Source organism: Balearica regulorum, chromosome 9, assembly GCF_011004875.1.
Source record: "Balearica regulorum gibbericeps isolate bBalReg1 chromosome 9, bBalReg1.pri, whole genome shotgun sequence".
NCBI lineage: Eukaryota > Metazoa > Chordata > Aves > Gruiformes > Gruidae > Balearica > Balearica regulorum.
Genome location: NC_046192.1, coordinates 10743417 through 10759444, shown reverse-complemented (window position 1 = coordinate 10759444; position 16028 = coordinate 10743417). Strand labels below are relative to the sequence as shown.

The window sequence follows — 16028 nt, the reverse complement described above, 5'->3', positions numbered from 1 at the left end:
TTTTCAGGGTCAGCCTGGTGAGCTCGGACCTCAAGGTCCAATTGGGTCCTTGGGATCTACAGGACCAGCTGGTCTGCCAGGGGAAAAAGGACGGAGAGGTGAGAATGGGCAGCCTGGGCCAGCTGGAGAAAAAGGTGATAAGGTAAGAAACACCATAGACAGCTCTCTTAGGTGTACACAGTATGTAATATTAAATATTGGCAAGTGAAGCAGAACCTGAATGATCATAAAGCATTTGCCACTCTCGCTCACACAAAATTCTCATTGAAATTAATTACAGCTTTCTTTGAAAAAAATGTTTCAGGGGATTTTTGCTGTGGATTGCAAAATCAGAATTGTCAGAAGACATAAAATAAAATGACACAGACCCAGTCTCCAATTGTTATATGCCATGACATTCTCCTTAACCTCAAAAGGACTGTGGGAGGAATGTGGAGCTGGAGGCAGGAGTACAGTGCTTTTAAAAGTGCTGTAATTTTTAAGTGCTGCTGTAAGTGCTAAACAGAATTTTATTACCGCTTATGGAGTATAAATTGCAGTTCAGGCCCATATCTTTCATAGCTGTACAGTCCCTCTGCTTAGCTCTTGGTACTTCATATTAGTTTGAATGGTCTAATTCCACTGATCTCAGTGGATGATTGAAATCACTAATGTCAGTATCTAACACACCTGAATTGTAAGCCCTGCAAATAGAAATCATGCTGCTGGTATTATCAAAACAGGGGCAGGGTTGTGAAATTACATATAGAATTATTCTATATGTTATAGGCAACTTCCCCTTTTCTATCATTTTATAATCTTTGGAGAATGAATATGAGAGCTAGAGGTTTGTCCTGTACTGTGCCATCTGTTACATGGGTAACTATTGGCGCTAGTCTCCTGCTAAGCCCATACAACTTTTTTCAGATACTTATTCCTGACAATTAGGGCTTTTGATTCACATTTCAAACAAGACTGAAACAAGATTTGTGTCTCGCTATATAGTATCATACATTCTTGTTTTTCATTCTTTTTAAGAGTTAATGACCTCAGCAACTTTGTTTTTTCTTGTCACCTGTTTTTAGGGCCCAACTGGAGTCCCAGGATTTCCAGGTTTAGATGGTGTTCCTGTACGTATTGAATGAATATTGCTTTATAAAAATTACAATTTCTATGAAGTCACAGCAAGTCCTTTAATAGAATAATACACTCAATAAATTGTTTGGCTTTATACCTATTGATGTTATGTCGCCTATAGAATTACATGTATTGCACAAATGCAAAATAACCAGGTTAACTTCAACTGTGTTTACTGTTGATACAAAGTCCAAAGTCCCAATGAAGTACATAATTTTCATGCAGGAGTGGGGCAGTGAAGGTAGAAACTAGCCCACGTCCATGCAGCATGTGTCAGTGCTAAGATTAAAACCAATGAGTTTATTTTCCTCAGGCTCTATAGCTGCCCCTAGTCTGCTTACTGCATTCTTAACATCTCTAAAAGTATCTCAAATGATGTACTGTTTTCTGTTCAAACGTTCTGATTTTTGCTTGTAGTCCTTTTGCAGGAAAAAAAGGCAACCACTGAGTCAAGTATTTTTAAGCTGAATAGGGACTGAAGAAGGAAAGTGGGTCCTAAATATATCTTTATAAGGATGTGATTATATATTTTTCTGAATGTCTTCTTCAGTGTGGAAATGAGTGTAGTAAAAGAAAGATAATGTCTTTTAGATACAGTATCTGAAAAATGCTGTTTATTAGAACTGAATTCCTGTGCTGTTATTAGATACATATGAATCAAAGAAAGTTAAAATGTTGAATTTTGAAGTGAAAACAGAACCAGAAACTGAGTGGGTGTCTTAGCATCTGCTTGTCAGCTGTCCACACTTGACAATGGGACTGTTGCCAGAATGACTGTATAATATAGAGGTCACAAGGCCAAAATTAAGCACAAAAAAGAAGTGCTCCCAAGAAATATATATTCTTCTTGGAAAAATGTTAATTAAAAACAATGTCCACAAACTGGGATAAAGAACCTTAAAAATAGGGAGAAGGTAAAATTGACAAAAACATTTCAGGCAAATGGCCAGGATACTTTCCTGATGATTTTTCAGACACTCCTCGAGGGGAAAAAAAAAAAAAAAAAAAAAAAAAATTTAGTCAAAATTACTGTTTGTTCCTTACAAAAATGTTTAATTCTGTGAAAATAATTTTTCCTCCAATAGAAAGATCATTCCAAGGGAAATCTGACTGTTTCTATTGTCTAATGTCTAATTTGCAGTAGAACTAACCCCTTTCTGGACATTGGTTAGTTCTTGCTAGGTTAGAAAATCATTTCCTCTATTCTTGAATGTATGGTCATAATCTCTGCGATTACTGTATGCTTGCATCAAGCTGTGTCCTGTTTTTCCTTTTTTTTATCCTCAGTTAAACAATGTGAGGCTGCTTGAGATGACTTTTGTGTATTTCTTCAGCTTTCCTTTACAGCCAGAAGAAAGATTATAGTTAGAGGGCTAGCGCTTTCTCTGAGAAGATAGCACATTACTTTTTGACTCAAGTGAGAGCTCAGTTTGGCCCTCTGAACCAGTGCTGTCCCTGTTATATATGCTATGCATCAAGGAACAAGATATAAAATACTTATATCATTTGTTATATGTGAAAGTTTTATTGATCACAATAGAAAACATTTCTAATACAGAGTATGAAGCTGGAACCACTGTGAGTGTCCTCTGTTTCAGATCTGAGATACTTGTTTCTTAACTGTTCTGTTAATGTAAAAAGTAATTCCTTATTTATCATAGTGTGTCTCTAATAACTGTCTTTCAGGGTTTACCAGGAAGTGAAGGACCCAGGGGCAAGCGTGGTTTAGACGGCTGCAATGGCTCAAGAGGAGATCCAGGATTTCCAGGAGAAAATGGTTATATTGGACCAAGAGGTCCTTACGTATGTGAAAAGCATTCCTACTGTCTATGAATACTGGATATGTACATTTCCCCTCCAAGCTAACAGCTTTTAAAATGAAAGGAGTTTCAGACTATGGCACTAGCGTTACACTGCACAATGAATTTCGAGGCATTCTTACTAAGGTTAATAGGAGCGAAGGACATTTGGTGCCTTAACAGATTAAGTTTAAGCTTGCATGTGAAATAAGTTCCTGTATCCTTAAAGTATATATGTTTACCTTGAGGGTTAAATTCTGCTTTGTTTCCCCAGCACGTAACCAAACCAAAGCTAATACCGTTTCACGGAAGTAGAACTGAGGAGGAGTAGCTTGAAACCATCATACCATTTATCAATACTTGAAATTTCTTAAAAGCCTTACTAGTCGGGACATACCTGTGATGAATTAGCAATAAATGGAAGCTTCAACAAATCCAAGTCCTGTAACACTTGAAGGTTTTCAGTGGTTGATCACACAAGTGTATTAGTAGATCTCTTCCAAAGTCATGCTCCTACAGTTTCATGTGTCACTTTTTACACATACCTATTCATGACTGCTCTGTGCACACCTAATCTTGCCTGGGTCTTTATCTGTATATGTAGAGATCATTTCAGTTAAAATGTTTAAAATTAGCACTTTAATTTTGTTTACTTTTGCTGTTAAAATGGAAAGCATTTTAAAATTGTTTAAACAGTTTTGTTAGCAGTGCTCTTCTAATGAAGATAAAACACAGATTCATGTCAGTAAGGGATATAAATTACTGTAGCTCCAAAGAAATTTTGCTGAACAAATCTAGACCCCAGTCTTTGACTTTTCATGGAAACAAGTTTTAGTTCTGAATGATTAATAGCTGATTAGTTGGTCTAAGAGCTTCCCTGAAATTTTCTAAACAAAACAATAAAGACAACTGCAATTTACATGACAAGTCAAACGTGTTTAGTAGGAGCTAAATAAGATGCTGATTCAGCCATAGGGAATCAAAAAATGTGCAGTGAGTGCCAGAGTGAAAAGATGTTATCAAAAATATAGCAATTAGAAAAACCGTGCAATTTCAGCCTTGGACCTGTAATAAATGCTATGAAATACACAACCTGATAAAAAACTTGATAATAACCTCATTTGTTATACTTCTTAAGGTAATCCATTAACCCTCCAAATGGTAAAATGACTACTGCTCAAACTCTAGTCTTACCTGTATTTTCTTACTTAGGGCTTTCAAAATAGAGTTTTGCCTTTTATAATTAGCCAAATGGCATAAAGGAAAAATGAGACATGGGATAAATTACAGCATAAATCCTCCCAATTCCAGGAGTATGCTCTTTGGCAGGCCTAGAAAAGTATTTGCAACCTACAAAGCATGGGAGACACAACAGGCGTGTAGCCTTGGATATGCACACTGAAATTCCAGTGCAAATGAATTTAGCTACCCAGAAAAACAAGACATAGTAACCATATTTGCTTGTGTACAAGAATGCTATTCCAGCCTCTCCATGCAGATTGCCTATTTTTAAATCTATTTGTTGCACCAAGTACCAACTATATATTACAGCTAACATTTTTCTGTTATTCTTATTTATAATGTTGTCCCACATGATTTCATTTAACACTATGTACATATTCATCAGCTTTACTTCTGTTATCGTGTAGAGTCTATACATTTATCTCACCATTGAATTAGAAAAGAAAGTAGTTTCTATTTATAAGCCCTTGCCTAAGTCACGTAGAAAGTAACAAACTGAATTTAATAAAGATGTTTTATTACACAAGAGATCACATGTAAAATAATTAAAGACAAATATAACTCTTGATGTGTTTAATGTGTTCCTTAGCAGCTGTTGTTTGACCTGTAATCTGCATCCAGTCTACTGTAGCTATATCCAGCTGCAGACAGCTGTAACTCTTTATTGTACCATTCCAGGGATAAGTACTTTCCCTGATTCGTTCTGAGTTCAGGATTTGAGCAGCCAATGTATATCAGGAAACCAGTACAGTTTTAAAATGGCTAAATTCTATGAAAACCCATATCCCATTGTATTGAAATCAATAAAGTGGTTAACTTAGTTAAATTGTATCCAGTACACATGGATTTCAAATGAGAACATTTCAGAAATAATGTCTTAATAGATCTGTCTTCAGATATGTACATATCATGCTCTTAATGGTCAATTGAGCATTACAATTAAATTTTGTTCCTGCTAAGTCAGATTGAGGTTTTGAGGGTGCTAAGATTGGTAAAGTTTTATAAAAGACTCCACAGCAAGTACCATGGGAACTTAGTTTTTTTAAAAAACAGGGCCTTTAGGCATCAGATTTTTTTAATAGACTGTGAAACATATTTCCTAGTAGATGGAAGTGTTGAAGATTATGATGTAACAGTCCATGCTTTCAGCTTTTTACCTGTATGCAGAATCACACTAGATTCTTCTAAATCACAGCATGAACTTTGGGAGAAAGCAGAGTGCTAATACTTAAAGCCACTGACTCACAGAAAGAAGAGTTAAGCATATTGATACACTTGATACTAAAGGTAAGATTTGTGAAGAGTGTAGAATATTGAAGTACCCCAGAGCTAAGGAACATCTAAGAGAGCAGGAGTCCAGAAGCTGCAAGGAGCTGTTATGCTAAACTGTACAGAAGACAATTTTGCTTTTAAGGGTCTTGTTGGATAAAAGAACTGCAAAATGTTCATGCAGTGATGGTGGTGCTACTGGATTACCTAGTGATATATAGGCACCAGAAAAGCTCAGCCTGAGAAATTGTCATTTAATCTTTGTAAAAATGTAGGATATCAGTAAGTGGATCATGTTTTAAAAGATTTTTTTTTTTTTTTTTTTTTTTCTGTAAAGGGAAATCCAGGGCAAAAAGGAGAAAAAGGAAATTCAGTGTATGTTTCACAGTTTGGAAAAGGACCTCCAGTAAGTATCTTACTGTGAAAAAATACCATGTCTTATAGGAAAATATGTAGGGCAAATGTAATTGTTCTCATAACTCCTCACTCTTTAATAAAGCTTGGTGCAAAATGATTAAAAGCAAGTATACAACTGGAACAGATAGCTTGTGATCTTAATAGCTATAAAGTTAGAAAATACCCACAACAAAGCTTGTAATAATTCATTTGCTAAATGATTGTCCTTACAGGGAGACAGAGGTGATCCTGGACCCCCTGGCATGCCTGTAAGTACAGTCAGTAGGTTCTATACATGCTTTTATGTCTTGAAGATCTTTCAAATTTTCCTTCTTAGTACAGTAAAGAAATACTGGGGTTTCTCCCTGCCTGCCTTAAATAGCAAAATTCCAGGATAAAGTCTAGCAAACTTCAAATCCCTATAGTCTGCCCCCATGACCAGTTCATGCTGGCTGAAAAGGAGCAGAAATAGACCATACTCATCTGCATTGGCTGTGCATTGAGGAGTTGTCGCCCTGGTACCCACAGTTTGCAGAATATTTTCTCCGTGAAATTCAAGATGCATAGAGATGTGACACCTCCTTCAACAGTAGCTGGCGGATCTCCCAAGAACATGTAGCAGACTACCATATTTTGGCCGTAAAAACATGTGAGAAGAAGAAAGAGTTTAATTTTGTTGCTGACTCACACTCTTAATGCCTTTGGGTTCCTCTTCTTAAGCTCGTCATAAAAGTATTCCCTGATGAACTATATCAAGTCCCCACACTGTAGCACAATTACTGACAAAGTATTCTTTCAATCCATTAATAACATACAAGTGTTCATTGTCCAGTGTCTGTACAGTATTATCCAGAAACTGGTACTGAGCCCCTCTAGTGACACAGTGAGGTTTCAGGCATGGTATAAGCTTCAGGCCATGGGTGGAATGCAGTAACCAGTAGACTGAGTCCAAGTGATGTAAGCATTTTTGAGGAGAAAAAGGTAAGCTCTTGGTATTTTCACAAACAGACCTTTTGTCATCTTTTCCAGGGACCTAGAGGGTCAAGAGGTACCACAGGCCCATCTGGATACCCAGGCCAACCAGGCTTGCCTGTAAGATCACCACACTTAAATAGCCTTGCGTTTTCAGGATATGCAGAAATTTTGGTCTACCAGTTTTTGAACTTGCCTTAATTTTTACCTTACCTTATGAGTTTGGAAGTTCAGGAAGTGGAGCATATGTTGTTCCTTCCCATGTCTGTGTGAACAGCTTTCATCCTGGCAGTCTGTGGTCATGGAGGAATGCTGCTAGTACTCTCTCCTTATTCCCTTTCCCCAAGGCCACCTTGTGGGAGATAGGAAAGTGGGAAGCCAGAGTTCAGCCCTCCTGAAAGCAGTCACCAGGTGAAGGAAATTGCACTTTGGGATAGGTGCATCCCGAGAGGAAATTCTGCCTCTAGGTGCTACTGGCAAGAGGAGGTAATTTTCAAAGCAAAGCTGTCTCTAAGTCAGACATATTAACTTGTCTTCATTCTCTTTTAAAGGGTATTCCAGGTTACCCTGGTTTGCCAGGTGAACAGGTAGGCAATGACTTTTCCTGAAGTTGTTAGTGAAATAATAGGTTAATTTATACAAATATTTGAAATGTCTCTTAGGGTTATTTGTTACCAAGTTTTTTAAAGGAGTTACTTGGTTAAATTCTGATGTCAACATTTTTGGATTATTTTCAAACTGTGTACGTTTTTTGTCAATTAGGGAAATCCAGGTATTGGAGTGGATGGACAAAAGGGGGAACCGGTAAGAAAACAAATATTATTAAAGAAATCAAATATTATTAAATATATTTTTTTCTGTAGATTTAGAAGTATAATAGAGTCTTGTTGGGTTCCCTGGAACCTGTTCATTTGTGGCTGTGTGCTCCCACTAATCATGTCAGAATAGAAGGAGAAGTAATATAAGCTATTGAATCAATTAATTCTGTGCAGAAGTGATTACTTCAGTGAGCTGCATACAGGAGTCAAGTGTATTCTGGAGGTTCTGAAAAGCAACAATCAATATGTTAGTTAGCATTTACATAGCAATTACCTTCTGTACAGATGCTGCCTAAATAATCATAACAGTACCCTCCAGTAAAAGTGGCTCTACAACCAGTCACTGAATCTCATCTCATGCTATGTCCAGCAACAGATGCCAAGGAAAGGGTGTAATAAAAGGACAAGCATGTAATAGTAATTCCTCTCCCAGTCTCCACCTGTTAGCATACTCAGGACTTACAGAAACAATGTGGAATATTTGATTTTTCTTCTATGAGTTTATCCAGTCACTTCTTAGAATTCATGCACGTTTCTAGCATGCACAACTTTCCATATCAAATGAATAATTTCATCTTTGCATTCACAAAGCCTTGTGCTGAAAGGCTTTGGTCTGGAACACAAGAGGCTGTGTGTACACACAAGAGATTTGACAATCCTGTAGCTATCTCCACAGCAGACTCAGAACAGGAGGCATGAGTACAGGGTTCTCATCTCAGCCATAACACTATTTTTAATGACTTAGAATAGGAGGGGATTAAGATCATCAACCTTGCTCATCTGGGAAGATGGTAGAGAGGTTCACAGATCTCAGTACAAGCCTTTATTTATCTACAGGTATTAGTATGTGTTCAATGAGTACAGAAATACGTATTGCTGTAATACAACAGAAAAACATGCTGTGTCTCACTGAAACGCTGCATGGAACAGAATGTGACTCTGCTGTTCCTTTGGCTTCCACAGGGCGACATTGGACTTCCCGGGCCACCTGGGTCACCACTGCTAGTTGGACCTCCTGGAGCTCAGCTGTTCAAAGGAGAAAAGGTGTTAATTTGTGTTTGTATTTAACTGTGCTCAACTTGGCAAGGACAATCCTGTGATGTAATTTTTGCTAGGCTGGCAAGGACAAATCTGTCTTTCTGCAATAAACCATCATCTTCAGCAGAAATCCTGTTGTTCAGCACCCTTCCTACAGGCTTTCAGGAGAGGACAGCCTATGTGTACTTTAGCTCACATCCTTGAGGGAAGACTGTCTTGATGCAGAAAGGAGAATACTGCTCTTGCTTTGGTTTTCTTCACTTTTTGTCATTAGCAAAACATATTTGAGGCATCTCAGGTAAAGATGGTTACTCTGGTATTGAATCTCTTTTGTGGCTCTTCACTAACACTTTTATTTTTCACATCTTTGGCAATTACTCTCTTTGAGATTTCTCCGATGTAATGTTTTGAACTATCAACCCTAACCCTTCTAGGGTGCCCTTTTGATAGGAAAATTAAATGTTATTTTGTTCTCTGTTTTTAATGCAAGTTCCTGTTATTTCCTGTACTTCTTCAATATCACACCTACTGTAGCCACAGTTGCGTAGCTTAAAACACTAGAATGTTTGTTTAAAAAAACAGGAGTTACAAAAATTGCATTATGGAGCCCTCTGAGTCTCTTATGTCCTCAAGTTTGATTTGCTTGAATACACAAACAAAAAGGTGAATTTGGCATTGCCAGCCCCTGCAGCCTCAACTCAGGGAACTGACAGATTTCACATACTGCATCTTAGACTTTGATTATGCAAACAGTGACTATGTGCAGGTGTATGAGGAAGAGGGAGAGGACCAAAATAACTCCCCATGTTACTGCGAAGTGTGACACACGCTGCTGTGCAACACATGGCATGATCATGATGGTGTAGCCAGCCCTGCACCCCATTCAGATTGAGGCTATGCACAAAAGTGTAGATTTATGCATGTGAATACTTGCATCAAACTAAATAGAGAAGCAAACAAAAAAGAATTATTGTCATGCATGCTCGCAGGAGCAAAGACCCACTTAGCAGGTCCCTACAAGTGAAAAGACATATCTGTCTCACTCCACAGTCATTATGCTGGTTTCACAGTGTTAACAGAGATGAAAATCAGTACATGTTTCTCTTGTTTTCTTCTGTCTAGTACACCTAGAGGAACAGGCCTGGTGCTTAAGAAAATACTATTTAACAGTTGTAATTCAGAACAGTACTTTAAAAAAGTTAAACAGCACATAGGTACGTCCTGCATATTAATATACACAAAAACTTTCATTGTATATGTAGGGCCAAAAAGGACTACCTGGGGTAACAGGATACAGAGGGCCACGTGGACCCAAAGTAAGTAACGTGGTGATTTATTTTTTTCCCTTGGTTCTGGCAAAGTCTTTCTATGGTTATTAAATTAATCCTTTAAAGCACAAGGTGATGGAAGAAATAACAGCATTTGTGCTGTGAAATTTAATCACCACCTAAATCAATGTGAAAGCAAAAATATTTCAAAAACCTTTCTGAGTCTGTTTTATACACACCTGTTGAATGTTGCCCGGTAGCGAAAGGTCAGTGTTGTTTCCAGTTGGGCAATTGATGCATGATGGACTGGGACTGTGAAGAAAATAGAAGCACAGATTATTTTTTTCTCAAGAAGAGAAATGGAGAAGATCTGTATGTGTTCTTAATGGGGCATGATGGATGTTTCCATAAGTATGTCAGGGAAAGACTTTAACTTCACATTATGGGTATCTTCAAGAGTAGAGAAGGCAGAGCCACCTGTTTGGAGAATGAGTTGCTGTTTACTCTCTATTCTAGTTTTGCTTTTCTTTCTGTCAGCATAATTAATTTAAACATTGGTGTGCCAGTAAGGAGTTCCTGGATGCTGAGCAGAAGCAGTCACAAAAAAATATCTGGAGTCTTCGTTGCTGATGGATTTGGAGGAGGAAAATCCAGAGGCAGGGAACTACCAGATCTCAGAAAAACAGAAGATACTTGAGGACAAAAGAATGAGTCTAGTTTATGTTAAAAACTTGCTTAGCTTTGTAGGCAGAAAAGAAGAAATGAGAAGCCTGAACATCACATTTCTACGTCTAGCACTTTTTCAGAAATTAATTTTTCATCAGAAAAGGACCACTGTTACTTAGCACTGGAAAAGGAGACAAACCTGACCTTTTTATATCAGATTTACTTTGAAAAAGATTGGCTTTATATGCTTGCTTCAGTACTAGCTGTCCATGTAGGTAATAGTACACTTGTTAGTTATAAACAGGAACTCAGAAATTGACTGATGCAGCCCAAAAGATGCCCAGAGCTTTAAAAAATAAATAAATAAAAAATTAAACTGCTGAAAGTACATTAAGTTTGGCGAAAAGACCATAGCAGGTTCCTTGAATAACGGAAGGTACGTAGGCACTGCTAGTAGTACTGTATGAAGTAAGCCCCAGTGACTGAGTCTAGCAAATGAAACTAGAACCATTAACCTAATATATACATAACTTAATAAACATGCATAAAAAATTAAATTTATGGTAAACTTCACTGAGCATCTTGTTTAAACAAACTGTTTTGAATGCTCCAGGGTATACTTGGGAGAGGAGAAAAGGGTGAAAAAGGCATTCCTGGATTCCCTGGATTGCGGGTAAGGAAGCTGCAGAATAAATTACTTGACAAATTCACTATAATTAGATTCCTAATATATTTGGAAGTTTAAGTTTGCATTTCCAAGGAAGATCTTAAGGATTTTTTTTAAACTAATCTATCATACTTTCTGTATAGAATACTTCAGAGTCCTGCCCTGGGACTCACCCTGTCTCAGACTTAAACATAAACTCATACAGACTTTCTGTCTTTGGAAAGAAAGTAAATCTGTAGAGTTAACCTCTAAATATTTAGAGCTGGACAAAGCTTCTCTGGAGTAGTACTAACACAGTAATTTAATGTATTCCATACCTGCTGATGGCAATTTTGTACAGCAGCTTGTGCTTGATTTGCACAACAATGCTCACATGGAGAAAGGTGTCCACTACTGTGCTTTGTGCAATATGATAAAAAAATTAAGTGAAGACCTGACTGGTTTACTTTGGGCTATAGTTCAAATTTATGCTCATCTCTCATATAAAGTATTTGCAAAAACTTTGCAAAGTTCTTGTGAAATATCCCAAGTAATAATTATCCAAGCAACATTAACTGCTTAGCAATTCTGAATAGGTGTAATTTTGAATAAGCTTTTGCTGTTTTAGCTCACATTCTACTTGCTTTTATCAGGGTAATCCTGGTTCTTACGGACCTGCAGGTTTTCCTGGAATGAAGGTAAGAAGACATAAAGTATAAGCAGCTCCTTGAACAGTGGGATCAGTGAGATTTGGTTTTCTTTGGATTTGTGCAGATTTGGAATTTCTGCATACTTGATAGCTCATGTTGCATTCCTTCCTTTCTCTCCTGATACGTGTTGCCACAGAAGTTGTATGAACTCTTTGTCTTTGAATTTCTGCCACTCTCTGAAATTTGGCTGAAATCGGCTAATGGGATCTGAAGTTGCAAGCAGTAGGAATAGCCAGTGGGACATGCATATAGCATGATAGAAAAGTTACATAGCATGGTAACTTTGGTTGCCACGGTGACATTGTTTTTGTAATTTTGTGTTATATGCATGTTTTGTTTAGCTTTCTGGCTCTATCTCCTCACTCCAGCTCATTTTCAGATCTAGTTAAAGTAATGATCATGTTATTCATAAATCACATTAATGTACAGACATTTGCATCTAGAGTTATGTTCCAGGTGACTGTTTTATCTACAAAATTACTTTTACTCAGTTTTTTACCACTGACTACCCAAAGAGTTTGAATACTGGATGGATGAGAATATTAGTAGATCACAAAAGGAGAGGAGGAGCTGATACGCAGCTGTTTTCCATGCAATAGTAGTTTAAGAGGATTATTCAGCAGGCAGCAAACCAATTTCAGCTGTATTAAGTGGACAGTCTATTAGAGTCTGCTGCTATGTATTCCAGCTAGTTCTGTGCCCCAGCTACACTAAATCTGCTGACCACTATCTACGTAACCTGGTGATACATGTTGTTGTTTAACAGAAGAGATTCTGTGAAACATACCATCTCTTCTGCAAACCCAGTGAATTTTCTGAAACAAACTGCAGATGCTATTATAACATGACAGTATTGTGTGACTGCCTTACTGTGTTTTGTTCAATTACTTATATTAATATATCTTAGCAGATGAATCAAATTATATTTATGTGATCATTTCCAGGGGGAAACGGGATTTTCTGGTTTTCCTGGAGAACCTGGCTATCCAGGCATACAGGTAAAAAAGCCACCAAACACACAGGCACCTCTGCACACACACACATTCCGCTGTACAAATGCTAATGGTTCCTTTCAGATGAACCTGTTTATCAGACCATTTCCTTTTCTACAGTCATAATTACTTTTAAGATTTATTCTTTTCATGATAGTCAGTTACTGCACACAGTGGTAGAAAATAACGTGAGTAAACATGCCTGCTTGGTGTATAAGAGAGTGGGAATTCCATTTTGAATACCACAGGAATTGGTTAATCCCAATTGCCAATACTTAACTATACCAGTATAGCTATCTAAAGCCATGAATTGTAGTACTCTGAAAGTTATTCATGGTTGACCTGCATTTCCCAGCAACACTATGATCCTATAAACTTTGGTCCATGTACTAGGATGATAATTGGCACCAAATAAGGTGGCAAAATTTGATTCAGGTGGGCCTGTTTGCATGACTTACCAAAGGCTCTTTGCATGTGTTTCAACCTGTTCATGTAAGTAGCTTTTCCAAGATGGTTACCAGAATGGAAATTGGACTCCTTCACACCAGCTTTGATTAAACATTTCCTACTTTTGCTCACTTAGATGATTCTAGCCATTTTTGTTTATTTTAGAATACATACTGCTTTCCAGTAGGTGTTACATCTAGGGACCTAAGCAGTAAAAGAGGGGAACATTCATCTGAAAAGCATGGAAGAGATGCTTAATACCATTTCAGAAGACCCAGGTGCCAGTCTAGCAACATTTCAGAATATAAATTCATGGAATTCTCTTCTTCAGGCTGCACAATCAATGATCGTATTGTAATTCTGATTAACAACAAAACCTTGAATGAAGGGAAACTATTATATTTTCTATGGAGTCTACAATGCTGAAGCACATTCAGCATGAAAAAACAGTTCTGGATGCTGCCCTGTAAGGAGCAAAGAAGTAGTGAGTCTAGCCTGGGATAGGGTACAAGTGGTCATCAGCGTATGAGCAGGAGGAGGAGCAAAATGCTGCAGCAAAGGTGGGTGACAGGATCATCAGTAGGGACAGCAGGATTGAAAAAGCTCAGAGTTATTATCACAGTACAGAGAACAAAAACAATACTGCAGAAATTGTGACACTAATGAACTTGGCTCTAAATATGCTGAAGTACAAAAGTCAAGAAGTGATTCTTTCCCTCTGAAATAATCTTTTTGGAAAGCTGCATGTAAAACAGTAACTTTCCTTAAAGCACAATTAGTTGCATCTGTGAAATCAGAGGAATGACCCTCAAGAAATTTTAGCAAGAATCACCTCTATTATAAATTGGAACATATATAATCTGTGATGACAAAAGGAAATAAACTGTGGCTTTTCCAAACTTGCCATAAGTAGTATACTGCTAAAGACAGTTGAAAGCAGACAAATAAAATGCAACAAACAGGTTTTCAAGAAGCAGGTTTACAAATGAGAAATGACAAGCACATGGAGTAAATAAAAAACTCCAATAGAGTACAATAAAAACATCTGGTTTAGCCACAGACTTACTTGTTTCAAAGATAGGACTGGCAGGAGAGTGCTAGATCAAATTCTTCAGCCAAGGTTTCATTTATGTAGTCATACTCAGGAAAAAAAAAATAGTCCATGGATGTTCATTTTTCTGCCATTTGCCCGTTAGCAGCTTCACAAATATGTGGGATCATTCAGATACTAATTAGACAGAAACATTGCATGTCTTATTTAGTAACAGAAAGATCATTACAGTCCATTACTCCCCAAAACTAGAATCAAACCTGAAGTGTTGTATTTTTAAAAAAGTACTCACCCTGATGTGCATATTGTTTTTGTTGGGGACACCATTAATAAACTTGAAACAAGACATTGTATAGACAGAACAGTGTATTCTTCAGTCTCTATTGGTTAGACCAGAACCTGAGAAGCCATCAATTAGCACTACAAACAGTAAGCAAAGAATAATTAATTGTCAGTAGATTCTACTAAGGAAAAGTCTGAATGCCTGCCGTAATGATTCAGAAAGATAAAATTCCAATTGCTAATGTATGGAGCAAAAGAAAATGAATCAAGTATGGACACAACTTTTAAAAAAATCAGGTTAACCCATACAGATAGGCAAAATTCAGAATCATTGCACAGATGCTGTAGTTTTGCTTGAAAAACAACTGGATAAATATAATTATTCCTGAAAAGTGCAGATCTATCTAGTCTGCACCAACTGTTCATCTGGCCTCACCAGGTGTTGCTTATGATCTGCTAAAAATCACATAAACTGGAGGAACAAGAATATGAATAAAACCTCTCCTGAGAATAACCCATCCTTATGCAGATTTTCTGGAATAAATGTGTTCAAATAGAATCTAAGATACATTCAGATTTAAGAGAACGAGAGAGACTCAGGGAAAAAAACAGTTGCATTCAAAGTAGATTTCATCTTTAAAAAATGTTAACTTTTGCTTAACGCAAAAAGTGGACTTCAAGGAATTGCTGGCATACCTTTTGATCCTCAAAGTCTGGGCATTGGCAACACTGTGTGGATCTGGAATATAAGCCAGCAACGTGCCCTTGCTGCAAAGGCATCTAATGGTATCCTGGGCTGCATTAGGAAAAGTATTGCCAGCAGGCTGAGGGAGGCAAGCCTTACCCTCTGCTCAGCGCTGGTTTCCATCTTTGGAGATACTCTAAAGCTATCTGGGCATGGTCCTGGGCAACCGGCTCTAGGTGGTCCTGCTTCAGCAGTTAGGTTGTACAAGATGATCTCCAGAGGTCCCTTCTAACCTCAGACATTCTGGGATAAATATGAAAAAGCACAGAAGGCAACTTTAGACAAAATACAAGAGAGCATGTGACTCCTGTTGATATCACTCCGAGACCATTTGTCTCTGCTACTAATTGAATTAGTCTTATTAAAATAATGAATGAACTTTACAAGAAGCGCAAAATGTTCTTGGTCATTGACATTATTTAAAGCTATAGAAACTTACAGAACAAATGCAGTGTTTAATGCTTAATAGGGATATCAATAAAACTGGTAAGTGATTATAAGCTTTCATTTTAAGAAGACTCCAGGTTACAGTATACAGTAGAAATGTGCTTCTGTTGCACATTTTTGGCAT

At 37.4% G+C, this 16028-nt stretch overlaps 1 protein-coding gene across 1 annotated transcript in view; it reads left to right on the top strand.

Moving 5' to 3' along the window:
- The window catches only part of COL4A4 (collagen type IV alpha 4 chain), a 75115-nt gene that overhangs the window by 21096 nt on the left and 37991 nt on the right, over positions 1–16028 (top strand). The window contains exons 5-17 of the mRNA XM_075761046.1: positions 8–142; positions 1065–1109; positions 2803–2919; positions 5764–5832; positions 6056–6091; positions 6852–6914; positions 7346–7381; positions 7557–7598; positions 8576–8656; positions 9913–9966; positions 11198–11257; positions 11884–11928; positions 12885–12938. Of these exons, the coding sequence (XP_075617161.1) occupies positions 8–142; positions 1065–1109; positions 2803–2919; positions 5764–5832; positions 6056–6091; positions 6852–6914; positions 7346–7381; positions 7557–7598; positions 8576–8656; positions 9913–9966; positions 11198–11257; positions 11884–11928; positions 12885–12938 (837 nt within the window). The remainder of the gene's footprint in view (positions 1–7; positions 143–1064; positions 1110–2802; positions 2920–5763; positions 5833–6055; positions 6092–6851; positions 6915–7345; positions 7382–7556; positions 7599–8575; positions 8657–9912; positions 9967–11197; positions 11258–11883; positions 11929–12884; positions 12939–16028) is intronic.